The 26,726-nt window shown below is 51.5% G+C and overlaps 1 protein-coding gene across 1 annotated transcript in view; it reads left to right on the forward strand.

Moving 5' to 3' along the window:
- LOC129047086 (serine/threonine-protein kinase PAK 3-like) overlaps positions 1 to 25,802 on the forward strand; it is a 224,922-nt gene extending 199,120 nt beyond the window's left edge. Inside the window, exons 5-11 of the mRNA XM_054518215.1 lie at positions 20,240 to 20,303; positions 21,110 to 21,158; positions 22,461 to 22,570; positions 23,340 to 23,457; positions 24,283 to 24,382; positions 24,799 to 24,995; positions 25,791 to 25,802. Of these exons, the coding sequence (XP_054374190.1) occupies positions 20,240 to 20,303; positions 21,110 to 21,158; positions 22,461 to 22,570; positions 23,340 to 23,457; positions 24,283 to 24,382; positions 24,799 to 24,995; positions 25,791 to 25,802 (650 nt within the window). The remainder of the gene's footprint in view (positions 1 to 20,239; positions 20,304 to 21,109; positions 21,159 to 22,460; positions 22,571 to 23,339; positions 23,458 to 24,282; positions 24,383 to 24,798; positions 24,996 to 25,790) is intronic.
- The last annotated feature ends 924 nt before the right edge of the window (positions 25,803 to 26,726 follow it).

Genomic DNA, 26,726 nt, shown 5'->3' on the forward strand with positions numbered 1-26,726 from the left:
CTTGCTGAGAGAAAGCGAAAAAGCTTAACACACACCTGAATTCCTGGATGCCGCGCACCGCATCCGTGCTCTCCTGCCGCTCCGCCTTTCCTGCCTGGGCCGAGGAGTCCTGACTGGCAAGAACCTCTCCTAGCGGGGCCTGCAAGGAATGGGCAGGGAAAAAGCACAAACAAGCAATAAGGAGCAGGCAAGTTGGCTCCTGAGAGCTGGCAGAAGCAGCAAGCAGTGACACAGCTCACCTGAAGGCAAAAGCTCATGTGTGGGGCTGCTCATGTGGTATTTCTGTGGTGTTTATGTCCCAAGTAACCCTTGAGTTGCTCTGGAAGTGTCTGAGTAGAAGCAGGGAACATTCCCCTGCTCTGCTCTGCTCAAGTGGCTTCCCCTCAGGATTTCAGGCCTTAGAGAGCAGCCAATAGGAACTGCATTCCAGCCCTTCACAGACAGACCTTGTCTCTGCCACGCAGAGCTGCTCAGGAGTCTTCTCAACAAACGTGGGTCACGTCCAAGTTAAGGGTGCAGTCAAAGCAGTGCCTGTAGCTACCTAGCTAGGGCGTGGAGAGGGGTAGGTCCCTGCAGGCAACAGTGGCTCCTCCACACCCCACAAGGCTGTGAACTGTGCCTTGGGACCTCTCTCTCTGCTGACAGCAGGGAGCCTGCACAGACTCTGGGCACAAAGGGGCTGCCTTTCACAGCAGTGGCCCTAAAGGACATCATGCTACCGCATATCTGACACCAAGGGAAGTTCACAGTCCCTGTGAGAATGCCAGGACAATGATGCCTGCATGTGAAAGTTCAGATGCCATTTCGCGTGGGTGGTCCGTGGCTGGGCTGAAGAGCTAGGTCATGGCAGGACTCCAGCCCACAGCATCCTCAGCCACAAAAGGCAAGTGCTGCCTGCTCAGAAACTTGCAGCCCTGCACTGCACCAAAGCTTTGCACTGAACCAACCAAAGCTGCCACTGATTGCTGCAGTATGCTCAGGCCCTGGACTGACAACACCTTTGTTGTCCTTTGCCTCCCCTTTAGCCTCTGGAGGAAGAGAGCGAGCCAGAGCAGGTTCTGCTGCTGCGGTGCTGCTCTGCAGACAGGCAGCAGCATGAGGGACAGGGAGGAACCTGTCATTTGGAACCTGACTTCTCCTGAGCTCTATCCCCAGATGTCCTGAAGAGAAGTCATGAATTTGGATAAAAGTGGGATGCTCACTCTTTAAAACTCAATTCAAGTGGGCTAATGAGACGAATGTTTAGACAGGATTGCACATGCTTCTGAAGGAGCTACTTTAGCTAGGCTATAATTAGCATGCAGCCTCCTGTCTGCAAAGCTTGACTTTCATTAGTTCAAAGCTCTTCAGTGGAAAAGGAGGAAACTGATGGAATCCTTCTGGTCATGTTCATGCAGACTTTGATGTGGACTTTCCTTCGGCCTGCCAGGCCAAGCCCACAGCTTTCTCCACAATCCTCAGACAGCAGGAATTTCAAGGGTGCCCTTCCCACTCACCGAACCCTGCCGTTCACTCCTTCCACGCCTGATGCAACCTGCCGGGGGCAAGGGAAAATGAACCAGGCACTCTTAGAAAACTGTTTGTGCTGAGGAATCCCACAGAACAAGTCCACCCAAGCAGAGAGCATTTTCCTTTCACAACATCCCTCCCGGAGCAACACTTCTTTAGCACAGCAAGCAGGACTGCAAACCAGTACCCTAGGCTGTGTCTACCTTTTGCTCGGCTTTGCCACTAAGGAACTAGGAACTTGGTTGTGAAGATGCAAATTGTTCCTTAGCAGTCAGTGCCTGCATGGGAGCTCATTGTCCAGCCTACAGCTAAAGCAGCTTTTTTCTCCTCTCTTTCCTGGACTTGCTTTTTCTTTTTGTACATTGCATGCAGGAAGTCCCACGTGGTTGCTGTAAACAATTGCCCACAAAAGCTTCCAGCAAACCCCTCTTAGCACTTGCAGCGCTGTTGGGACACAGCACAGGCCCAGCTCCGGGCTTCAGGAGCACACACAAACTGCTCGGCACTTTGCCCTTCAGTGCAAAGCCAGTGGCTCTTGTAGCACACAGAGGGGCCCAGTTAGACAGGCACATCCTTTAAGGAGGGAATGCAGAAAAAAGATGCTCTTCCTCAGTTCTGCAGAGAAGTGCACAGTTTTTAGAAGGATACCTGCAAAGCTCTCCCAGTCTGCATTTTGGAAGTTCCTACACCCTGCTGGGCCAGAGACACCCCTTTTCAGCTGAAGCTGTTGACAGGAACTTTACCAAGCCTATGGCATCTTGATGCCCTTGTTTTTCCAACACGCTGCCCCAAGGAAAAAATCTTCTATTTACCAGTCAAACGACGAAAAGCTTTCCGAGAAGCCGCCAATGAAAAGGCACTGCTGAATGCTCTACGGACTCGCTCCATCGCTTGAGCAGTGCTGCTCGAGTCCGTAGGCCGGGAAACAAAAATGGAAACAAAACCCTACTTGCACAGGTTTTGAGACCGTGCAAGGGAAAAAGGGAAAAACAGGACACTTGCACGAGTCCACGGACTGTGCAAGAAAATACAGAAGCAGAAGAACACCTGCTGTAAGCTGAGAACAGCTCAGTCGAGGTGATCCTCCTGCACTGAGCGTGCCAAGAGCTGCTCTGGACGCTGAGGCCTTGCAGGCAGCAGAACAACCTCCTGCTGACAAGGCTGTGACGTGGCAGCCCTCTGCTGACATCACAATAGCAGCTGCTGTGGGTTGGTCGGTGAATCCATGCATAGCAACCAAACCTTCTCTACAGCTAACGCAAAAGAATAGCCCAGAAAGTTCTCCTCTGCCCCAAAGCAGCACAAAACCCCCTTGCAGTCCGTAACCCACAGCTGAAAGGATCCAAGAGTAACACAAAACAGGCATCAAGCCCATACACCTTGTGTACCAAGCTGGACTCAGAGAAAGAGCCAGGATGTGAGGAAACCAAAGGCCACGTGCCCTTCTGCCCAGCAGCACTTCTGACTAAAACCAAGAAGAATTGCTTAAATTCTGTGGATGAAATTGTGCTTTGCTCGTATCCCGGAGAGTTCCCTCCATTGGAATGCCTGTCATTCCTGCCCGTTTGCTGCATGGCTAACATCAACCAGCAAATTGTAGGGCTTGCTGAAGGAAGAATGTCACCTGAGTGGGGAGAAAAAGCCAAGTAACCAACCCGCTGCACACGCAGCACACTGCTGCTGCACAATGACGGCACCTCAAAGAAGCCTTTGGGGCCTGTGCCTCACTTCTGGCAGCTTCCCTGCAGTAGGCATCTGGCAGTCACAGGGATATGACTCTAATGGACACACAGGAAGAAGGAAAAGAACGTAAAATCCCAATGTAGGACAATGTAGAAGCTGATGGGAGGAGGAAACCAGTGTGACAAAATGGGCAAGTCCCACTTAAAAGGGAGTTATGAGGCAGAGACCAAATGGGTGGTCCAGCTGGTGGGCACACCTGAGGAAAACAGAGCCACCACAAGCTTTCCAAAGTTCGGAAGCTTCCTTCCCCCTCCTCTCCTCTGCCTTTGAAACCAGTTTTTGTCTCCCTCCTAAAAATAATTGCTTCATCATTAGCAGCAAGTGCCTGGAAAACCGCTTGTGATTTTCTTTCTTAGTTAAAAACTAAAAAGAATGGAGAAAGATCTGGGCTTTTGCTCTTTGCCTGCTTTTGCAGCCATGGTAGCATTTTGGATGGGCTCTACACAAGTCCAGGTGTTTCCCAGCCCCAGGACCACCACTGGCATGAGCCCAGCAAGTGTAGCGGAGAGAGCAGCTGGTCAGGCACCACATGTGACGTGTGGGAGGCTGCATATTGTCCTGATGCAGATTCCCTCTGTGTGTCAGACTGAAAGTCAGGACAATTCTCAAGAAATGTCTGATTAGATGAGGAACCCCTTTGGATCCACAGACACCACATTTGCGCCTCACTGGTGTCATAATCCCCAATCTTTAAAATGTTGCTGGGTCACCTCAATTTCCTCCAGGCTAGACATCAGGGAATAGTTTCAAACATGCACTGCTTACAAATCAGTCCCCAGTGCCTGCATACCGTTTTCTGCCCACCATTCACAAAACGCCCCTATTTCCTCTAAGGAAAGCAACAGAAAGCTCTAGCAGCCTGCCCCCCACCCCAAGAGTTTCCAACCAATTTTTTCCTCTACTTTCTACATCCTATGTCTTAGCAAAAGTGCTTTCTGCCAGCACAGTGGAGACAGACTGTGCTGTTTCATTTTAGTTAAATGGTATGCTGTTTCACCCCTTGAAAATGTTCCGTTTATTCCAAGCCTGTGACCCTCCCCTGAAGTATCATGTATCTGTAATCCCACTGACCCGAGTTTTATTCCTCACCTACTTTGAATCTCGCTGTTAAGATGTGCAAGGGAGACCAGACTGTCTCTTGGCCCATTTCTCCCTTTCTCACCCTCCCTCTCTTCTCCCTCAGAAACCATGCTGCTCCTGGGGTGGCACCCCCAATAAACCCTCATATAATTATCATACTCAGAAGCCTTGTGGAGTCTCCTTGCCTGCCTGCCTGCTACCAGCCAACATAAAGCTAAGGGGGCCCCCGAGGACTCCGCAGGGATCCTCAAAACAAACCGCAAGAGCCAAGCTGCTTGCTGAAACCCTGAACTTCAGTGCTCTTGAGAACAACACTTGGAAATCCCACTGGAATCAGCATTTCTTACAGGGATTGGCATTTGCTGAGGAATGGCTTACACTGCTCATCCTCTTGGCAGCTCACCTGGGCCTTGTGATAGAAAGAAGGAAGCTAAGTGAGTCTGTGGAGTTTCCTGGCAGGAACAAAGCCTTGGGAGAGCAAGCAGCATTCTCAGGCTGCTCTCAGGGGAAAATCCCAACAAGCTGAAGACACCTGGCTAAAGGGGTGAATAGCATTGTGAGCTATGCTGGCCTGCAATAGCAAGGTCCTGGACATGAAGGTAAGGGGCACAGTGTCCTCGTGTCCTGTTTCTGCATCTTTCTGGGAAGCAGAGGAATCCTGCCTCCGCCTGTGAGGAATTCAGCCTGGGAACTAATAGTTCCCTTCTGGTTTGGCTTTTGCCTTTTTTTCTTTTGGACAGCATTGCTTTGTAACATCAGCTGAGCCTGCTCCCAGGGTGCCTGAGTGGACCCTGTCAGCAAAGGAAGTGCAGGAAGCCTGGAGAGGAGGCACCTGTGCTTGAGGAGGCTTTGTGGCCTGCTAGCTCAGCACAGGACTGGGAATGAAAACAGCTAAATCCTGCACTCCATGGGAAGGTTCCCTTGCCGGTCAGCGTGCGCTGAAGCGAAGCTTTGCCCTGGCGCTGTGCCTTGCGGACGGACAGTCCCGTCGGTGGCTGCGCAGCTGCCCGAGGCTCTCCTCCCTCACAGAGGGGCCCCGGCCCGCCCCGGGCGCCCCCCTGGCGGCTGCCCCGCCCCCGCCCGCCCCGCGCAGGGGCGCTCCCTTTTCATGGCGCCGCCCAGCGGCAGCCGCCCCTCACTGCAGGCAAGGAGGAGGGACCGGCCCCTGCTGCTCCTCCTGTCACGTGTCTCCTTTCTTTTCCAAGAGACAGGAAGGCTCCAAAGGAAGCGTTTTCCAGCTGTGTCCCTCTGCTTTACTTGCTGGGGGCCGACAGTCTCCCTGAAGGTGGCCCTAGTGCATCCATAAGTTCTGGTGCAGGAAAAGGCCCCTTCCTTCTCCCACCAGCTGTCATTACTGCCTCAAAAGCACCGCCCAGCTCTGGAAGGAGAAACAGCCCAAGGCACAGTGGTGCCATCCCTGCTCAGCCGGGGCTTTCTGGCACAGCAGCAGCAGCAGCAGCAGCAGGGCTTGCCTTGTCTTCACCTGGGAAGCCAGAAGCCTCTGTAAATCAGCACGTTCCCAGGCTGCATCAGCTCCTGCTGCTGGGTGAATCCTACTAGCTCTGATAATTTCCAAAAGGTTATAAAGGCAGCAGTGTAGACATACATGCAGAGCAACCAGCATCCAATAAATGTGTGAGAAGTTTCCCACAGAAAGGAAAAGAAAAATGTGTCCTGGGAGCAAGATCTCAAGAGAAATGATTGAGATTTGCAGTTATACACAGATTTGTTGCGGCTGTCTGCAACTAGCCTCTGTGAGTGAGCTGCACTCCAGAGCCCAGAGCACGCTTGCTTAAACTGCTGACGAATGAGGCAAGAGAGGGTGTTTGTGTTGAACTCCAGACATTGTTTATTGCATGAAGAGGGTTAGGGACAGAGACAAAATGGGGAAAAACCTTCCTTTGGGAGCCTTCCTGTCTCTTGGAAAAGTAAAGGAGACACGTGACAGGAGGAGCAGCTAGGGGCGGTCCTCCTCCTTGCCTGCAGTGAGGGGCGGCTGCCGCTGGGCGGCGCCATGAAAAGGGAGCGCCCCTGCGCGGGGCGGGCGGGGCGGGGCAGCCGCCAGGGGGCGCCCGGGGCGGGCCGGGGCCCCTCTGTGAGGGAGGAGAGCCTCGGGCAGCTGCGCAGCCACCGACGGGACTGTCCGTCCGCAAGGCACAGCGCCAGGGCAAAGCTTCGCTTCAGCGCACGCTGACCGGCAAGGGAACCTTCCCATGGAGTGCAGGATTTAGCTGTTTTCATTCCCAGTCCTGTGCTGAGCTAGCAGGCCACAAAGCCTCCTCAAGCACAGGTGCCTCCTCTCCAGGCTTCCTGCACTTCCTTTGCTGACAGGGTCCACTCAGGCACCCTGGGAGCAGGCTCAGCTGATGTTACAAAGCAATGCTGTCCAAAAGAAAAAAAGGCAAAAGCCAAACCAGAAGGGAACTATTAGTTCCCAGGCTGAATTCCTCACAGGCGGAGGCAGGATTCCTCTGCTTCCCAGAAAGATGCAGAAACAGGACACGAGGACACTGTGCCCCTTACCTTCATGTCCAGGACCTTGCTATTGCAGGCCAGCATAGCTCACAATGCTATTCACCCCTTTAGCCAGGTGTCTTCAGCTTGTTGGGATTTTCCCCTGAGAGCAGCCTGAGAATGCTGCTTGCTCTCCCAAGGCTTTGTTCCTGCCAGGAAACTCCACAGACTCACTTAGCTTCCTTCTTTCTATCACAAGGCCCAGGTGAGCTGCCAAGAGGATGAGCAGTGTAAGCCATTCCTCAGCAAATGCCAATCCCTGTAAGAAATGCTGATTCCAGTGGGATTTCCAAGTGTTGTTCTCAAGAGCACTGAAGTTCAGGGTTTCAGCAAGCAGCTTGGCTCTTGCGGTTTGTTTTGAGGATCCCTGCGGAGTCCTCGGGGGCCCCCTTAGCTTTATGTTGGCTGGTAGCAGGCAGGCAGGCAAGGAGACTCCACAAGGCTTCTGAGTATGATAATTATAGGAGGGTTTATTGGGGGTGCCACCCCAGGAGCAGCATGGTTTCTGAGGGAGAAGAGAGGGAGGGTGAGAAAGGGAGAAATGGGCCAAGAGACAGTCTGGTCTCCCTTGCACATCTTAACAGCGAGATTCAAAGTAGGTGAGGAATAAAACTCGGGTCAGTGGGATTACAGATACATGATACTTCAGGGGAGGGTCACAGGCTTGGAATAAACGGAACATTTTCAAGGGGTGAAACAGCATACCATTTAACTAAAATGAAACAGCACAGTCTGTCTCCACTGTGCTGGCAGAAAGCACTTTTGCTAAGACATAGGATGTAGAAAGTAGAGGAAAAAATTGGTTGGAAACTCTTGGGGTGGGGGGCAGGCTGCTAGAGCTTTCTGTTGCTTTCCTTAGAGGAAATAGGGGCGTTTTGTGAATGGTGGGCAGAAAACGGTATGCAGGCACTGGGGACTGATTTGTAAGCAGTGCATGTTTGAAACTATTCCCTGATGTCTAGCCTGGAGGAAATTGAGGTGACCCAGCAACATTTTAAAGATTGGGGATTATGACACCAGTGAGGCGCAAATGTGGTGTCTGTGGATCCAAAGGGGTTCCTCATCTAATCAGACATTTCTTGAGAATTGTCCTGACTTTCAGTCTGACACACAGAGGGAATCTGCATCAGGACAATATGCAGCCTCCCACACGTCACATGTGGTGCCTGACCAGCTGCTCTCTCCGCTACACTTGCTGGGCTCATGCCAGTGGTGGTCCTGGGGCTGGGAAACACCTGGACTTGTGTAGAGCCCATCCAAAATGCTACCATGGCTGCAAAAGCAGGCAAAGAGCAAAAGCCCAGATCTTTCTCCATTCTTTTTAGTTTTTAACTAAGAAAGAAAATCACAAGTGGTTTTCCAGGCACTTGCTGCTAATGATGAAGCAATTATTTTTAGGAGGGAGACAAAAACTGGTTTCAAAGGCAGAGGAGAGGAGGGGGAAGGAAGCTTCCGAACTTTGGAAAGCTTGTGGTGGCTCTGTTTTCCTCAGGTGTGCCCACCAGCTGGACCACCCATTTGGTCTCTGCCTCATAACTCCCTTTTAAGTGGGACTTGCCCATTTTGTCACACTGGTTTCCTCCTCCCATCAGCTTCTACATTGTCCTACATTGGGATTTTACGTTCTTTTCCTTCTTCCTGTGTGTCCATTAGAGTCATATCCCTGTGACTGCCAGATGCCTACTGCAGGGAAGCTGCCAGAAGTGAGGCACAGGCCCCAAAGGCTTCTTTGAGGTGCCGTCATTGTGCAGCAGCAGTGTGCTGCGTGTGCAGCAGGTTGGTTACTTGGCTTTTTCTCCCCACTCAGGTGTCATTCTTCCTTCAGCAAGGCCTACAATTTGCTGGTTGATGTTAGCCATGCAGCAAACGGGCAGGAATGACAGGCATTCCAATGGAGGGAACTCTCCGGGATACGAGCAAAGCACAATTTCATCCACAGAATTTAAGCAATTCTTCTTGGTTTTAGTCAGAAGTGCTGCTGGGCAGAAGGGCACGTGGCCTTTGGTTTCCTCACATCCTGGCTCTTTCTCTGAGTCCAGCTTGGTACACAAGGTGTATGGGCTTGGTGCCTGTTTTGTGTTACTCTTGGATCCTTTCAGCTGTGGGTTACGGACTGCAAGGGGGTTTTGTGCTGCTTTGGGGCAGAGGAGAACTTTCTGGGCTATTCTTTTGCGTTAGCTGTAGAGAAGGTTTGGTTGCTATGCATGGATTCACCGACCAACCCACAGCAGCTGCTATTGTGATGTCAGCAGAGGGCTGCCACGTCACAGCCTTGTCAGCAGGAGGTTGTTCTGCTGCCTGCAAGGCCTCAGCGTCCAGAGCAGCTCTTGGCACGCTCGGTGCAGGAGGATCACCTCGACTGAGCTGTTCTCAGCTTACAGCGGGTGTTCTTCTGCTTCTGTATTTTCTTGCACAGTCCGTGGACTCGTGCAAGTGTCCTGTTTTTCCCTTTTTCCCTTGCACGGTCTCAAAACCTGTGCAAGTAGGGTTTTGTTTCCATTTTTGTTTCCCGGCCTACGGACTCGAGCAGCACTGCTCAAGCGATGGAGCGAGTCCGTAGAGCATTCAGCAGTGCCTTTTCATTGGCGGCTTCTCGGAAAGCTTTTCGTCGTTTGACTGGTAAATAGAAGATTTTTTCCTTGGGGCAGCGTGTTGGAAAAACAAGGGCATCAAGATGCCATAGGCTTGGTAAAGTTCCTGTCAACAGCTTCAGCTGAAAAGGGGTGTCTCTGGCCCAGCAGGGTGTAGGAACTTCCAAAATGCAGACTGGGAGAGCTTTGCAGGCATCCTTCTAAAAACTGTGCGCTTCTCTGCAGAACTGAGGAAGAGCATCTTTTTTCTGCATTCCCTCCTTAAAGGATGTGCCTGTCTAACTGGGCCCCTCTGTGTGCTACAAGAGCCACTGGCTTTGCGCTGAAGGGCAAAGTGCCGAGCAGTTTGTGTGTGCTCCTGAAGCCCGGAGCTGGGCCTGTGCTGTGTCCCAACAGCGCTGCAAGTGCTAAGAGGGGTTTGCTGGAAGCTTTTGTGGGCAATTGTTTACAGCAACCACGTGGGACATCCTGCATGCAATGTACAAAAAGAAAAAGCAAGTCCAGGAAAGAGAGGAGAAAAAAGCTGCTTTAGCTGTAGGCTGGACAATGAGCTCCCATGCAGGCACTGACTGCTAAGGAACAATTTGCATCTTCACAACCAAGTTCCTAGTTCCTTAGTGGCAAAGCCGAGCAAAAGGTAGACACAGCCTAGGGTACTGGTTTGCAGTCCTGCTTGCTGTGCTAAAGAAGTGTTGCTCCGGGAGGGATGTTGTGAAAGGAAAATGCTCTCTGCTTGGGTGGACTTGTTCTGTGGGATTCCTCAGCACAAACAGTTTTCTAAGAGTGCCTGGTTCATTTTCCCTTGGCCCCGGCAGGTTGCATCAGGCGTGGAAGGAGTGAAGTCCAGGGTTCGGTGAGTGGGAAGGGCACCCTTGAAATTCCTGCTGTCTGAGGATTTGGAGAAAGCTGTGGGCTTGGCCTGGCAGGCCGAAGGAAAGTCCACATCAAAGTCTGCATGAACATGACCAGAAGGATTCCATCAGTTTCCTCCTTTTCCACTGAAGAGCTTTGAACTAATGAAAGTCAAGCTTTGCAGACAGGAGGCTGCATGCTAATTATAGCCTAGCTAAAGTAGCTCCTTCAGAAGCATGTGCAATCCTGTCTAAACATTCGTCTCATTAGCCCACTTGAATTGAGTTTTAATGAGTGAGCATCCCACTTTTATCCAAATTCATGACTTCTCTTCAGGACATCTGGGGATAGAGCTCAGGAGAAGTCAGGTTCCAAATGACAGGTTCCTCCCTGTCCCTCATGCTGCTGCCTGTCTGCAGAGCAGCACCGCAGCAGCAGAACCTGCTCTGGCTCGCTCTCTTCCTCCAGAGGCTAAAGGGGAGGCAAAGGACAACAAAGGTGTTGTCAGTCCAGGGCCTGAGCATACTGCAGCAATCAGTGGCAGCTTTGGTTGGTTCAGTGCAAAGCTTTGGTGCAGTGCAGGGCTGCAAGTTTCTGAGCAGGCAGCACTTGCCCTTTGTGGCTGAGGATGCTGTGGGCTGGAGTCCTGCCATGACCTAGCTCTTCAGCCCAGCCACGGACCACCCACGCGAAATGGCATCTGAACTTTCACATGCAGGCATCATTGTCCTGGCATTCTCACAGGGACTGTGAACTTCCCTTGGTGTCAGATATGCGGTAGCATGATGTCCTTTAGGGCCACTGCTGTGAAAGGCAGCCCCTTTGTGCCCAGAGTCTGTGCAGGCTCCCTGCTGTCAGCAGAGAGAGAGGTCCCAAGGCACAGTTCACAGCCTTGTGGGGTGTGGAGGAGCCACTGTTGCCTGCAGGGACCTACCCCTCTCCACGCCCTAGCTAGGTAGCTACAGGCACTGCTTCGACTGCACCCTTAACTTGGACGTGACCCACGTTTGTTGAGAAGACTCCTGAGCAGCTCTGCGTGGCAGAGACAAGGTCTGTCTGTGAAGGGCTGGAATGCAGTTCCTATTGGCTGCTCTCTAAGGCCTGAAATCCTGAGGGGAAGCCACTTGAGCAGAGCAGAGCAGGGGAATGTTCCCTGCTTCTACTCAGACACTTCCAGAGCAACTCAAGGGTTACTTGGGACATAAACACCACAGAAATACCACATGAGCAGCCCCACACATGAGCTTTTGCCTTCAGGTGAGCTGTGTCACTGCTTGCTGCTTCTGCCAGCTCTCAGGAGCCAACTTGCCTGCTCCTTATTGCTTGTTTGTGCTTTTTCCCTGCCCATTCCTTGCAGGCCCCGCTAGGAGAGGTTCTTGCCAGTCAGGACTCCTCGGCCCAGGCAGGAAAGGCGGAGCGGCAGGAGAGCACGGATGCGGTGCGCGGCATCCAGGAATTCAGGTGTGTGTTAAGCTTTTTCGCTTTCTCTCAGCAAGGGTGGGCATTGCTGGGCTTTAGGAAGCCAAGTGTCAAAGAACAAATTTGGCTTTCTCATCCTTTGACTTGCTCAGCACAGACAGGGGAAGGCAGCCCAGGGCAGGTCTGGCTGCTGACCCAGCTAGAGCAGAGCTGCCTGCTGGGACTCACTTCTTAAACCTTGACAAAAAGCATTCTGAACTAGACCAGAGTAAAAAGCAAGGGAGGTTCAGGCTGGCCTTAAGGACAGCAAAGCATTGAACTGCAAAGGCAGTCATGCAGCAGAACAAGCGCCTCAGAGAGCTTGTGCAGATTCCACCCCTGGAAATTCAAAAGTCCCAGATGGACAGAGCCTTTAGCAGCCTGTCCAGATGCTAACCCCAAGTGCTTGGAACTGAAGACTGGGCTAGATGCTTCCTAGGGTCTCTGCCAGCCTAAACCATCCTTTGATAATTGGATTGGGAAATCATACCCTCCTCCTCCCCAAGTTATAGCTTGCAGGCTCTTTCCTTATTTCACTAGTGAGAGCAATAGGAATGGTGGGAGTATTCATCTGGACTTCCCAAGCCAAAGAAAAGCTTTTGCAAGTCTGGTATCCACTGTAATGAGAAAGGAGCAGGCAGGAAGCTCTGTAATCAGCAGGCAGGAAGCTGTTATACTGAGAGTACCTGAGCTTTCTAGAAATGTTCTGTGGCTTCTGGAAGCTAGTTTGACTTCCTCAGTGGTGACTCTTTGACCAGCACGAACGACAGAGATGCTGGTCTAGGAAGGGAATTGCAGCATTCTCTTGAGGTGGAAGTAGAGGGCTGTTGGAAGCCCCTGAGACTGCCTTACGTGGGACATGGTATGTAGTCCTGGTCTTGCAAGGAGACCGTGTTGCAATTAAAGGCTTGTTTGTCTGTTTGCTTGTCGTAGATGGAAGGAGTTGGCTGCATTTGAGAGACAGTGCCACTCCTCACTAGAGACGGTGTCTGAAGTGGTGGCACAGACAGAGGAGGAATGGCAGCCTCAAAGGGATCTGCTGAAGGAAGCCGTTCCTCTGGTAGTGCCAAAGGTACGCTCCCCTTGTTCCTAGGCAGCACTTGTGGGAGAGGGATTTGTCCTGGCAAGACCCCCCCGAATGCTGCTTCTGGCAGCAAGCTGAGACAGAGACTGTGCTGTTGTTGTTGTTGTTGTTCCTCTTGAAAAATGGTGCCCCCCCACTTCCAGGTTTGCCGCCCACAGCGGCCAGCCCGCAGGGGTCTGGAGAAGCTGCTCCAGGAGTTCTCTCGCCAAGGGCACACACTGTCCCAGGTGTGCAGAGAGAAGGCGGTGCTGGCGCAAGAGAATGCTGCCCTGGAAGCCCGACTGGCAGCCACAGAGCGGGACCTACGAGGCCTTTCAGAGCAGCTGGCAGAGGCCAGGTAAGGGCAGGGAGGAGACCCTGGGTGGGACATTATTGAAGGTCTGTAATTACAAAGGTGCTGGGCATGATGTCAGGATTTACAGCCTGCTGTGTGCTCTCCCGATGGTTCTCACACAGAGTATAAAGGAGACACAAGCAAAGAGAAAAGGATACTGTCATCCGAATGGTTTTTTTTTTCTGCCAGCTCAAGCACTCAAAGCTCTTTTTGGGCACCTGCTTGGGACCCCTTGCACATTCCTACACTTTGCACGAGTGCAAAGCAAGCCAACTTGGCAATGAATTGAATAGCAGGGAAACCGAGCAGATGTTTGCAGAAAACGGAAGTTTCCCTCCGGTTTTGCTTTCTCCTTGGGTGCAGCTGATAGTCGATTTTTCCACGACAAGCAGTTTGACATGGGATTTTTGAAATTCAAGGCTCTTCCATGTGATTGTTGTGAGGAGGGTGCTGACGCTTCAGGTGAAGCTGGAGGGTCATGCTGAAAATCTTGAGAGCCTTCAGAGCTCACTCTTGTGAAGTATAGTGCCGGAGCAAGATCGGCTTACAAACAGCAGCAGCAGCAGAAGGGAAAGGCCTTGTGACTTCTTGACATTGTCTGGGCATTCTTGATGAGCGCTGATTCTTGCCCACTTGTCCGCCCACCTGTGTAACCTGTCAAGGTCCCTTTGGCTGCTGCTTCTTCCTTTTTAAAGAGTGCCAAGATATTTGGGCACTGCTGGCTTAGTTAGCCAAAAATAAAGGTAGCGAGTGGTCTTGTTCATCAAATTCCAGTCATTTAAATGGCAGGAAACGGTCCCTACCCTGAGATAGTTCTTGTTCAGATAAAAACCTAGTTCTGCTTCCCTACTCATGCTGCTGAAAGCCGGAGGCTTCACTATATCGTTTGGTGAATTCCCTTAGTCCCTTTGACTCAGAGAGTGCCTGGCAAACAAAGTACCGATCCGTACACAATGAATGGCATGAAACATTGACGAGTCAGCCAGGAGAGCACTGTTCTGTCCCCCTGCAGAGTGACTTGGAAGTGCTGATGTGCTCAGGGCTGTGAGCAGAGGCTGGGCTTTTGCTCCTTTGCAGATACATGGTGGGCACAGCCACGTGTCAGGCAACAGCAATTTGAGCTTTGGCTGCTGAGATCAAGCTCAGCTGGGCTAGGTCATGAGGGAAGGCTGCCCAGTCACCTGGAGGGGCCTGCTTTACTATGTGAAGTGGTAAAATAGTCCTGCTGTCTCTGAGTTTCCATGCAAGGCATTTTCCATACTAAGGTGTAGGGATCTTAAGGCACAGGTTACTGGAGAAACTATCCCTGTGTGCCAGGAACAATTGCTCTTCATCTTCACACCTTGTAGGTCAGAGAAGGAGAGCCTGCAAAGCAGCCTGCTGGAGGCTCAGCAGCACATATCGGAGCTGGAGATGGCCAGGAGCCGTGTGCAAGCCCAAGTGCGCACAGCCACGCGGGCCCAGGAGGCCATGCTCGGTGAGAGCCTCGTGCGCTTTGTTTCTGCTGATGGCCGGGCCTAGTGCAGTTGCTCCCAAGCCAGCTCAGTCCGCAAGGCTCCTGAGGAGTGAAGGAGCTGAGGGCAGGTCCCTCCTTGCCTGAAACTGAAAGGGCTTCACTTCAGCACATTCCTCTGCTTGTGGAGTCTCTGACTCTTGCCATGTGTCATGTTTGCAGAGGATGTGAGGGGCCTTCGTCGTGAGCTGCTGGCTCTAAGATCTCTCAGCCAGCAGCAAAGTGAACGCATGGCTCAACAGCTCTGCTGGGCAGAGGAGCAGTGCGGGAAGGCTCTAAGACTCTGGCAATCTGCTCAGCAAGTGGAAGAAAAAAAGCTCCTGCAAAAACTGGTAAGAAACAATACACACCTGAAGATTTCAGGCAACTTTGGAGGGCTGGCTTAGCAGAAGAGCAGCCTGAGTATGTGACATGGCCGCAAGCATCTGCTGTGGGCTATACCTTGCTGAGCCAGGCAGCAGGGGGCTTCAAGGGCTCATAGTCCAAGGTCTGTGAAGACCCAGAGGATAATGCTGGGATAGTATAGGCAGCCACAGGTTCAGGATGGGCATAACCTGGAGGCTGGTGGACCCACCACCCAAAGCATGGCAGCGAAGGGGCAGGATCTTCCCCACAGCCTCGTGCCATGCAGGAGACGGCTGCTGAGCTTGCTGCCAACTGCAGTGCCAGCAACTGGGTTCCTTGCTTTCTGTCCTTCCATGGTGGATGGACAGTTGTCTTCCCTTTGAGCCTGAAGCAGATGCAACAGGCCCCATGTTGCTGGTGTTTCAGCTGGTGGCCTGCCTAGTGACTGGGTCATCGAGGTGCTGGCCTCATCCTCTTCCTGCAGTCCATCTGCAGCTCTTCCTTGATCAAAGGGCAGAGGGACTTTGAGAACAGAGCCTCTGAGAAGAGGCAGAAATCCTGAGGAGAGAAGGGCCAGACAACAGGAAGCCAACAGAGCAGGGAAGAAAGGTGGCATCTCCTTCCTTCCACCTGCTGACACTCCCTCTAACTTTTGGGTTAGAACAGCATTGCTGGAGGGCACAAAGTCACTTCTAATGTGCACTTTTCAAGTGGGGAGGGGGGGGTTGTTGGAGGGTTGAAGCTTCCATTTTTTTTCTTTGGAGATCATTGCAGGGACTTCATCTGGAACTGTCTCTCCCCCTCATCAGGAGAGACAACTGGAACAACAGCATTTGGAGGCACTGGAGCAGCTGAAGGAACGGGCAAACTTCCTGGCTGAGGTACAGAGAGAGCAGGAGAAATGAAGCAGGAAATTGCCATCATGCAAGCTGAACAAGAAAAGATACCAAGCAGAGCCAGTCAAGAGGCACAGATTGTGGAAAGAGAGTTTGTGCGCTGTTTTGGACTCCTCTGCTCTCCCTATGGGCGCTGCTTCTCTGGACACTGTCTGTCTGGATGGGATTGTCTCTTAGCTGACCCTTCATGAAAATGAGAATGAGAACAAAATGCTTTTGGAAAGCGTGAGCACATCAGTCTTGCTTGCCACACAAGCGGTGGGTGGGAAGTTTAAAGCTGTCTTCATTTGTGTGCAGGTCCTGCAGGAAGAGCAGCGTCAGAAGGCTGCTGTCCTAGACAGGGTGTACTGGCTGCAGAGAGAGCTAGACCAAAGGGAGCAGCTGAGGCAGGTGCTGAAGGAGGAGTGGGAGAATGGGCAGGTGAGCCTGACTAGCCAGCTAGCAGAGGGAAGGGCAGTGATGGGGCATGAACTGGACATCTCAGGCAAGGGGAGGCAAGGACTACTGCAGGCACTGGGAGCACAGAGCCTGGCAGGTTCCAGCACTGAGCACCAGGAAGAAGAGCTAGGATGGAAGGGTTAGAGCTGGGTAGAGAAGCAGAAGCAAGTGCCTGAATAGAAGTGCTTTTGAGACTGGAAAAGAGGAAACCTGAGCATGATGGCAGGTGCCAGTAAGATTTCTCCTGATGGAATATCAAGGACAAGCTGCAGGCAGAACTGCAGGAAGCTCAGAGGAAGATGAAGGCAATGGAGAAGAGGCACCAAGAAGAAATGCAAAGGATGCACAAGGTCCTGCTGCAGTACAGGCTGGCTGACCAAAAGCAGGTGAGTGAAAGAGCAGGAGGCAGTGCACTCATGCAACAAGTGGTCTCTGCCCTTGTTGCCTTTCCCCTGCAGAGCAGCAGGTGGATGGGGAAATGTCTCTGAGCGCCATGCTCTGTGGTCTCCATGGCAGCTGGTCAGAAGGACACTTACTGGGCCACTGAATCTCAGTTGCTGCCCTGGGCAGCAGGGCTGGTGCCTTGGCCGGTGGGCCAGCAATCCTGTGCATGTATTTCTGCTGGTCTCTTAGAGCTTGCTTTGTTTTTTGAGGGGTTTGTTCAGGTGAGCATGGTGACCCACACAGATTCTGAACAAGTTGTCCCTGTCCATGGTGAATGCAGTCCGCAGAACGGGGTGAAATGTACAGTTGTTCTTTCCCTGTCACAGTCTCTCCTATGGCTGGCTGTGACAAGCTGTAGTCTCTGACTGCTCTTTGGGTTTGACTTGAGGAGGAAGAGTTGACAGCTCAGCTTGCAGCCTAACACCAGTGTTGTTCCTAAGGGCTTGCCTTTGAAATGCTGTGTCTGGGCCATCGCTGCCAGGCGCCCTTCTGACACAAACAAATTTCTTGTCCCAGAGGGACGCAGGATCTGCCGTCAAAGCTGCCGCAGCAGCAGCATCCTCTGAAGAAGCCTCCTGTCCGCAGCCTGAAAACCAGAGCATGAGCAGTTCGCCCCGCTCGAGCCAGGAGAGAGAGAAGCACTTCCTGAAGCTGCTGAGTACGTCCTGGCGATTTCTTGTGCAATCCAGCAGTGTATTATAGTGTGTGTGCCTCAGCATGAGCTGTAGCACGTTCCTCCTCACTCTGGTGTCAGACAGACATTTGCACTCCCTACAGAAGCCAGTGTTGTGCTTGGGGGCAGCCAGGGAGCACTCGGGGCATTCCTTTTGCCTTTGAGGCAAAAGGTGGGAGTGGGTGGGCTTTGCCTGAGCTTCCCTGTGCAGTAAAGACAAAAGCTGGGATTGTGTCCCAAGCAGCAGTAGGCTGCAGCCTAGCCAATGACTCAGTGAAGGTGTGTGTGCTAGTCCAGCCAAACTGATGAGAACACTTGGCTTCCTAGATTCCCTTTAGACTCCTGACTGGTAACCAGTCATTGGAGACAAAATACTTCAGAGAAATTGCTTGGCTGTGCAGCTGGTTTAATGCTGGTGTTGTTTATATGACTGTTGGTCCTTCTGTTATTCCTTCTGTGGTTTGGTTTGATAAGAATTCTACATTTTGGTTAGCCTGACCTCCTTGAAGAGAACATCAGGTGACAGCACAAATAAGAGTGGAAGATGTCTTTTCAGTACCCCCTACAAGTTAAAAAGTTACATTCTTAGAACAATCTCAAGGTATCAGAGAGGAAGAACTGTTTTCAAAGTGCCCCTAAAGAAGAAAACCAGGATGCTTTTCTTACAATCCCTACTTGGTATTTTAGTTGTGTCCTTAGGAAGATGCATCAAAGAGACACATCTATGTGGCATGGTCAGATAAAACTGCCCTGCAAGCAATTCTCAGGAGGAAGCCTGCAGCTCCTCTGCTGCATGTTCCTCCAGTAGCAGGCACTTTGTCACTGCTAATGCCCAGCTGGTAAATATTCTTGGAACACTGAGCATTGGCTCAGTGTTCCAATCCCTGCACAGAGTCCTGCACTCTAGGAAAGCACACCAAGGCTTAGTGACTCTGCACTACAACTGAGTTGCTTCTTACAACTAGTAAGAGCTGCCAGTGCAGTGCTGTCAGAGAATAACCGGTCAGGTACAGAACAGAGCCCAGTTTACTCAGTGTCTGCCATCAGCTGCTGGGACAAAAGAGGGGTTGGATCGACTCCTCCAGGGGTCTGAATTCAAAGACATCCATGTTCTGGCTTGAGTTGGTCAGCTGTAGCAGCGGGGGGGGGGGGGGGGGGGTGTTTAAGATGCTGGTTGCTGCTACCTATTTCCCAATAAGCATCTCCTGGAGAAAAGCCACTTGGGTAAACATTCAGGCAGGCAGTCAAGTCCACACACACCACACTCACCACAGCAAGCTCAGTGCACAGAGGCAGAGAGGCCTTTTATAAGGTCAGTTTCAGCGAGGTTTATTTGAGCACGCCCGAGGGGAACCAGAAGACAAAAGATAAGCCGTGTCCTCTGCACAAGGTTTAAGTAGGGGCGGGTACGAGGGCGGTAGCAAGGGGGAGGGCAAAGGGAATGGGCTCTCAGGAAGAAGGGGCCGTCCACCAGGGGTATCACAACCAATGAGGAAACAGGGGAAGGAGAAACCAGGGAAAGTTGGGACCTATGGGGAAAGGAAGTGGGATGTATCGGTGTTATGCAAGAGTCCATGAGGAAGACTTTTCTGTCTGCCCAGGTAGGGTGGAACTCTATTGTAAGTATTCCTCCCTTCATGGGAGGGCTCTGGGGATTTCCCTGAGGGACAAGCAATCAGAGGATTCCACAGTCAACAGCTTGTAACACAGCTGGCTGGGGCTCTGGCTTCTTCACAGTGGCTGTCAGTGGCCATTCGTGGGCTTTGCCCAGCTTTTTGTCATACCTGCCCTGCCACTGACAGTGGTGTGACTGCAGAGGCTGCAGCCTTCCTTAGCTGTGAGGTTTCAGCTGCCTTCACCTGGACTCGTGAGAGGATCAGCATCTCATTTGTGCAGGTGTCTGTGTCACGGCAGCGCCTGAGGAGCGGCGCTCTCCTTGTGGCCCGTCTGGGCTGTGCCCTGTGGGAAGATGGGAGCCGTGGGTGGTGTCCAAGGGGCCGAGTGCAGTGCTAGTGACAGCTGCTGCTAGTGACTGCTTCTGCTGCTAGTGACTGCTTCAGCCCAGGCTGAAGACAAGGCCTTGTAGCTCTTCACTACATGGGGAACGGGCAAAGTGGTCTTCAGAACTTAGCCTGCTCATAAATGAAAAGGGTTCTATTTCTTACAGCCATTGTTCTTGGATGTAGCACAGCATGAGCTGCTGTTCTCTAAAAATGTCAAGGCATTCTTTAGGCAAACTGCTGAGAAGTAGAGAAAATCCCCTCCTCTCTGGAATTCACTTTGCAATATTCTTTCTGATCCAAAAACAAGAGGATGTTGATAAAAATTCATCCCAGGTGTTAGGGTGCATTTAATCCTTGGAAGTATGAAACCTTTTGTTGAATCTCACAAGAGAGTGTTTCTTGCCAAGAAAATGAAGGGTCCAGAGTTTTCAGCCCTCCTTCCCATTTGTCATCCCATAGATGACCACCACTTGCCTTGGTGTCCATTCTTTTCTGGTCTCTGTCTGTTCTGATGGTTTTTCCATGGGCTTAGTTTCCCTTCAAGGCAACCCTCCAAAGGAGTGTGGGAGAATCAGACTCTGTGCAGGCCAGAGCTGCCTGTCTTGCTGGGGCTGCTGTTGTTGTTGTTGTTCTTGTTGATGTTACTGTTAGCCAAGCGACCAGAAATTGCTCAGAGCCCCAGAGAGTGGAGCTGGGTTTCAGCTGTCCTGGAAGTCAGGATCTCTGTTTTGAAGTTTGCTTCTTGCAATTTGTTTCTTTCAGGGCATGTTGTGAGTGTGGGAGGTCCGGAAAAGAAGTACACGGGATGGAGACGTATTGGCAGTGGGTGAGTGCAGCCAGGCTTACTTCTACAGAGCCATGGGCCAGGAAGTTTGGTGGTGCAATATCCCATGGAAAGTCAGGCAAGCTGCAAGCATCTTCAGACCCTGGCTTTAGATTGTCCCTGTCTCAGTGCTGAGGCAGTACAAGGCTTCCTCAAAGATTATGAATCTTTGGATGCTGACAGTGTCTTGGCTGCCTCAAGGAGCAGGACCTGGAAGCCCTCCTGTCCCTCCAAGATGTGCCACCAGATTGCCTGTTTTCCCATGAGACGTGGTTTTGTATGATTCCAAGTAATATGGCCACACTCATGAAAGAAGAAAAACCTGAGAGAGCCGTTTCCCACCTGATAGCTGTCAGATAACAGCTCTCAGTAGCATTTCTTAGTCGTATTTTGCTGGATATTCAGTGGTCAGGAAAATAAGAAAGGCCATGTGGTGTTGCCTGAGTTTGGCAGGTAGGATCACAAGAGAGGAGCGAGAAGGCCTGGCAGGACTGTGTGTTTCATTGGCTGGGCAGGCGTGCCACAGGCACAGACACGAGAAGGAAAAGGCAAAGAACAGCCCTGCATGCATAATCTAGTGTGTACGTTTGAGATTTGTAGCGGCCCATTTTTTTCCTGTTGGACCCAGCTTTTCTCTGGGACACTCTGCATGGCAGAGGGCTGCTGGGCCGCTGGGCCATTGGCTGAAGAGCAGACAAAGCCCAGTGTTTTAGAGGCACTGCAGGCAGCAGAGAGCTTCTGCCTGGGCTGCCTTTTGCTTCTGAGCACTGAACAACTTCTCTGTTTTTTTGCCTCTGCTCTGTTTCTAGGGGTTTTGGAAGTGTTTATAAGGCCTTCAACGCTGCCACAGGACAAGCGGTAAGTGCCCACGCGGATTTTGCAGCTCTTGACTGCTTTCCCTTGGGATGTGATCTGTGGCCAGAGCTTTGGGCCGCCTATCTTTGCTGCAAAGGCTGTCCCGCAGAAGCAGCCTGTCTAGAGGCAGGCTGCAAAATGCATTTTGGACAGACTTTGTCCTTCCTACCCACCTGAATGAATGCAAGGATGGCAGTGGTGTCCTTCAGAGAAGGACATCCTAGCTTGGACTTACTGGATGAATCTGCATAGATTAGCTGATGGCAAGAGCATTCATTCCGGCCCAATTCCTCTTAAGGTTCAGACAGATATTTTGTTTTCCATCATGTGGTTTAGTTGGAAAATATCATGCAAGACCTAAAGAAGGAGAGATCTTGTGTGGAGCGCAGTTTTGCCTTTCAGTCCTAGGGAACCTAGTTCACATACACGCACACACACAGAGATCAATATGAAGGAGTTGTTGAAGAGCCTTAAATAGTACAACCTTGTGTTGATCCTGTGTGGGTGACATTCCACTAGAGAGATGCTGTCTCTCTACCTACCGCACAGACATGGCAGTGTCTTGGAGAGTCCTGCTGCTCTTTGGGGCTAAAAGTTCAGAGTCCTGAATTCAGCTTTTTGGCTCTCAGCACATACATTCCATCTTCCTTAATAGTAAGGAATTAGATAACAAAGTTCCTTATCCACCTGCAGTGCTGGGCTCAGGAACTGCACTTGGAGGGAGGGGAGGTCTAGGAGGCGTCCAAAAGGCCTAAGCCCTTAGGTGCTTATAACCTGGGGCGCATCCACAGTGTACCACAGAAAGGGTTATTAATTTATAAACCCACTAAATAATTACAAGTCTAAGCCATGTGCAAGATTGTTCTTCGGAGTTGCGAGACCCAAACTGAAGAAGTTAGGATGTGCTAGGATTGTAACTTTACTTTGAGTCGCTTTGGAGTTCTTTTTTGGACAGCGTTTTCCCTGTCACATATGTGTGTGTTCATTCTGGCACACAATGGAAATGGCAGCCGTCTCTGAAAGGCTGGTCAAAGCCCCTAGAAATGCTAACGTATTGCCAGTGATTTCAATTTGTCTTCACAGGAGCAAAATTATTTTTGGCTTCTAAACATGTGTAAGCGATAATAGTAGTGCTAAACAAAGTCTATTTGAGAAGTCTGTGGGTGCAGAGAGTGCTGTTAGCACTTTGTGGTTGATGGTTTAGAGTCCCTTTTGACCGAGGTGACAAGGCACCCAGGCCCGTGAGTTCACAGAGAAAGAGGCTCTGGTGATGTCTGTCCCTCACTGCTTTCAACGTCATCGTAGGTGGCCGTAAAGCAACTTAATCTCCAGCACCAGGGTTGTGAGGAAGTGGTAAAGGAAATCCTGGTCATGCGGGAACTTAGGAACCCCAACATTGTCACCTACTTTGAAAGGTAAGTAGTTCTGACAGAAAATGGATCTTTCAATTAACATCAATCCACTCCTGTATGAGGCATGGCAGGAGATTGCATTTTGTCCCCATCAGTGGTTCGTGGCATAAACAGCTTGAAGATTGATCTCAGAAACCTGGCTCTCTTACTAAGCCAGCAGCCTGTATGTTCACTGGCTGCACGTTTTGCTGGTTTGGGGCGTGTTTTTTTCCAAGGGTTGGAGGAGAAGTGCTGAGAAAGCATCCCAGAGATGATTTCCCTTGCACCATTCCCACTATTTTTCATTGCCTTGCATGCCAAAAGACTAGGCTAGGAGGCACATAATTTGCCAGGTTTGAAATTGTTTTTCCTGTTTGTACTTTCCTTTCTGCAAAGTTTCCCAAAGGGTGTTGGCAGTGCTGGACACCCACATGCCCTGAGTGAAAGCTGTGAAAACTGTGTCTCCTTGCTGCTGGAGTTAATGGTGCAGTTTGTGTATGAAGATGATGAAGCAGCTGCTGGGATGCGTCTGCTTCCAGATTGATCTTTGCCCTCACCAAACTGCCTTTTTCCCCTTCTTGCCACCTAAGCCATCTCGTTTTCCACGGGTGTGCCTTCCTCATTGAGGCAGCACAGATGACGGGGCACTGGATAGCCTGGGTGGAGTGTGTCTTCATTTGATTCCATCTTCATTTCCCAGTGACCTGGAAACAAAACTCAGCTGCAGTCTTTTCTTCCATACGGCAATTTAGCTGTGCACATTCAGCTCCACGCTGTTGCTTTCATCTTGCAGCTACCTTGTCAATGAGGCTGTCCTGCTGGTGTTGGAATATATGGATGGAGGCTCCTTAGCTGATGTAGTCAGCCTAAGAAGGATGGCTGTAGGACACATGGCAACAGTGTGTCGGGAGGTAAGGGGTCCTGCTTGTGCTTGGGATGGCTTGGACGGGCTCGTAGTTCGAAAGAGATGCTAAGTGAGCGATTCCATGTTCAGAGCATTCTTTCTGTGTTGCTCTCATGCTTCAGAGAAGAAGGGGCATCTGCACTGAACTGCCTGCCAGTGTCCCTGCCCTTACTGTAGTCTGTTCTTTACTCTGAGTTACCGTTGTTGAACTCCCTGTCTCTTTTTCATTTTTATTTTCTGTTCTGCCCTTTTCCTCTCCAAGCCTTTGCCCCAAACCTTTCTGCATTGCCTTCTTTGCCCGTAAGTGCAAAGGTGCTGGTGTGCGAGTTTTCAACCAGCGGCAAAGCCAAAGAGAGACTCACCTGTCACAGGTCTCCGCTTCAAAGGATGGCATAGCACCCAGCATGGTGCTTGCCGCTGAAAACTGACCAATGAGCTGCTTCCAGGTTCTGTCGAGGCAGACGTATAACCCTTGTCCTGCAGGCTCCCACCTGTCGGTGATCCCCTTGGTACCCAGGGCAGGGACTTTTTCTCTTTTGGCAAACCCTTGTTTGTCCTCCAGACAGGGAGAGAGCATCCGCTGCAGCAGCGGTCATTCTGACTGCCTTTGCAGGGGACAGTCTCCAGCAATGACTGACATTTCCCCGTCAATAGCTAATACGCCTCCTTTGGAAAGATCCTGCTCTCCGAGTCTTGCAGCAGCAAGCTCTTCCTCTTTCCTGCACTCACTGCTCCTTTGAGATCTGTGAACCTTCAGGAGCAGCCTCCATTTGCATCTGATGCAATCAGATCAGGCTGACTTTTGGCTTCCTGTTTCTTTTTTCTCTCGCAGTGCCTGCAAGGCTTGGCTTTCCTTCATGCCAACCAGGTGATCCACAGAGACATCAAAAGTGACAACATCCTTCTGGGCCGGGATGGCTCCGTCAAGTTGGGTGGGTATTCCTGGTCAGGCGCAGCGCTGCGGGGAGGCGGTGTGGGGCTGCTTGGGAGTGGCTGCCGGGTGCCCAGCAGTGGCGCTGGTGAGAGTGCAGGGAGCACTCTGCAAGCCCAGGGCGCAGCTGGAGGGTGCCGGGTGGTCTAGAGGGCAACAAGGTGCCAAGAGTAACTCTGGTTTCTGTGTGTGTTCCTTCCAAAAGGAGAGAGTTGCAATGTAAACGTCAGGGGAATGAGGAAAAGCCATGGTGGGAGGGTTGTTAAGTGGACAATTGCCCATGTCCTTGGCTGCAGCCCTGAGGAAAGAGAGCCCAGCTGCTTTTCCAGCACGATTCAGCACTGCATTCTGGGACTTAGAGTGAAGAACCCTTTTCCTTGGTCTCCTACTTGAAGCAGTGTTTGTTTTTCTCCTCAGCTGATTTTGGCCTCTGTGCTCTGCTCAGCCCTGAGCAGAGTAAACGGAGGTCAATGGTCGGCACCACCTGCTGGATGGCACCCGAGGTGGTGAGAGGAGAGCCCTACGGCCCCAAAGTGGACACCTGGTCCCTTGGCATCGTGGGAATTGAAATGGCCAAAGGAGAGGCTCCTTATCTTCGGGAAACCAGTGACAGGGTAAGGTGCAAATGCGCTCAGTTAGCTGTGTCCTTCTGGTCCCTGTCTATTAGACAAAATCCCATTCCCACAGCTTGAAGTGCTTCCAGCAAGGCCCACTTCTAAAACCGTCCCTGGGACTCACATCAGCTGTCAAGGCTAGACCTGGTGCAGCTTGGAATAGCTGGGGCTGCACTGGCACCTTTCTTCCTTTGGGAGAGAAGGCTCATGTCTAACCGTCTGCTAAGGCAAGAAATTGCCACTGTAGACTGCAGCTTAAAAGATGGGGTCTAGGTGAGCACTGAAGGCTATGGAAGAATCACGTAGAGTCTCCTGTTTCCTTTCACTTCAGGCTAACTACCTGATAGGCAAGCAAGGGGTACCAAATCTGCACCAGCTCAGGCTACCCCGTGGCTTGTGTGAATTTCTGGGCTGCTGCCTGCAGATGGATGTGGACAGGCGAGGCTCTGCCAAGGAACTTCTGCAGGTACAAGGCAAAGGGGCTGCAGGCCAAACAGCTGTTCTCTGTCAGGGTTTGCTCCTCGGCCAAACTCCAGGCAATCAGATGGGCCCCCACATAGTAATCTCTGCTCTGCATGCTTTTCAAATGGAAACCAAGTAGGATCCAAGACTGCTTGAGGTTAGAAGGGATCTGTGAATGTCATCTACTCCAAAGCCACGGCCCCTGGCAAGGACATCTTCAAGTAGATCAGATTGCTCAGAGTGCCATCCAACCTTGAATGTTGCCAGGCTTGGGGCTTCTCCCAGCTCTCTTGGCAGGCTGGGCCAGTGTTCCAGCATTCTCCTCATAAACAGCTTCTTCCTTAGAGCCAATGTGAATTGAGTGTCTTTTAGCTTCAAACCGTTGCCCCTTGTCCTCTTGCAATTGGCCCTGCTAAAAGAGATGTCCCCATCTTTCTTGGAAGGCCCTACAGCTATGGAAAGGTCTCCATGGGGCTTCCTCTTCTAAACAAGCTAAACAAGGCTAAACAAGCACAACTCTCACTGCTGTCCCTTAGAGGAGAATTCCCACCTTCTGGTAATTTCTGTGGCCCTCTTTTGCTCTCGGCTGGTGTATTCAGGTTTACCTGGTAGCAAAGGAACCGAAGTATTGCAATGCCAGGGACGGGGTTTGAGGAACACAATGAAATCCCTGCCAAGCGGTTTTAGATTGGTCTGTGGGAAGGCGGGGGCTGTGGGGGAGCTCACTGGGAGCATCTGAGGGCACCCAGCTTGTCCCTCCTGTCGCACTCTTAGAGGTTTCTGCCAGGCAATCGGGGACAGCTGTGCAGGATTTGTGCCAGCCCCATGTGCTGCCTGGCCCGGTCAAGGAGATGAGAATCGCTGTGGCTTTGCTGCCAGGTCTTGTGGCAGACAGGGAGCTGCTGACCGGGCCACTTCCTTGGCTGTGCCTGCTGTGAAGGAAGATGCCAGCCGGCACAGGATAGGGGGTGCATGCCGAGGCAGACACTGCTCTTCCTGCAAGCCAGAGCTGAGCACATCTGTGCCCTGCTGCTTGTGTCCTTGCTCCTGGCTTGCTGCTGAAAACCTGCATGTCCAGCGGTTCTGAGAACAACATGTGGGATCAATAATTTTCAGAGCTCTTGGGAGTCTCTTGAGGAATGCCTTATGCCCCAGATCTCTCTTGGTCACTCAAATAGGCCATGTCTATAGCAAATAGGATCTTCAGTAGGTCTGTTGACTTTCCTAAAAAGAAAAAACCTTTGGACAGCAAGCAGCAATCCCACAGTG

The sequence above is a fragment of the Molothrus ater genome, unplaced genomic scaffold, assembly GCF_012460135.2.
Source record: "Molothrus ater isolate BHLD 08-10-18 breed brown headed cowbird unplaced genomic scaffold, BPBGC_Mater_1.1 matUn_MA500, whole genome shotgun sequence".
Lineage (NCBI taxonomy): Eukaryota > Metazoa > Chordata > Aves > Passeriformes > Icteridae > Molothrus > Molothrus ater.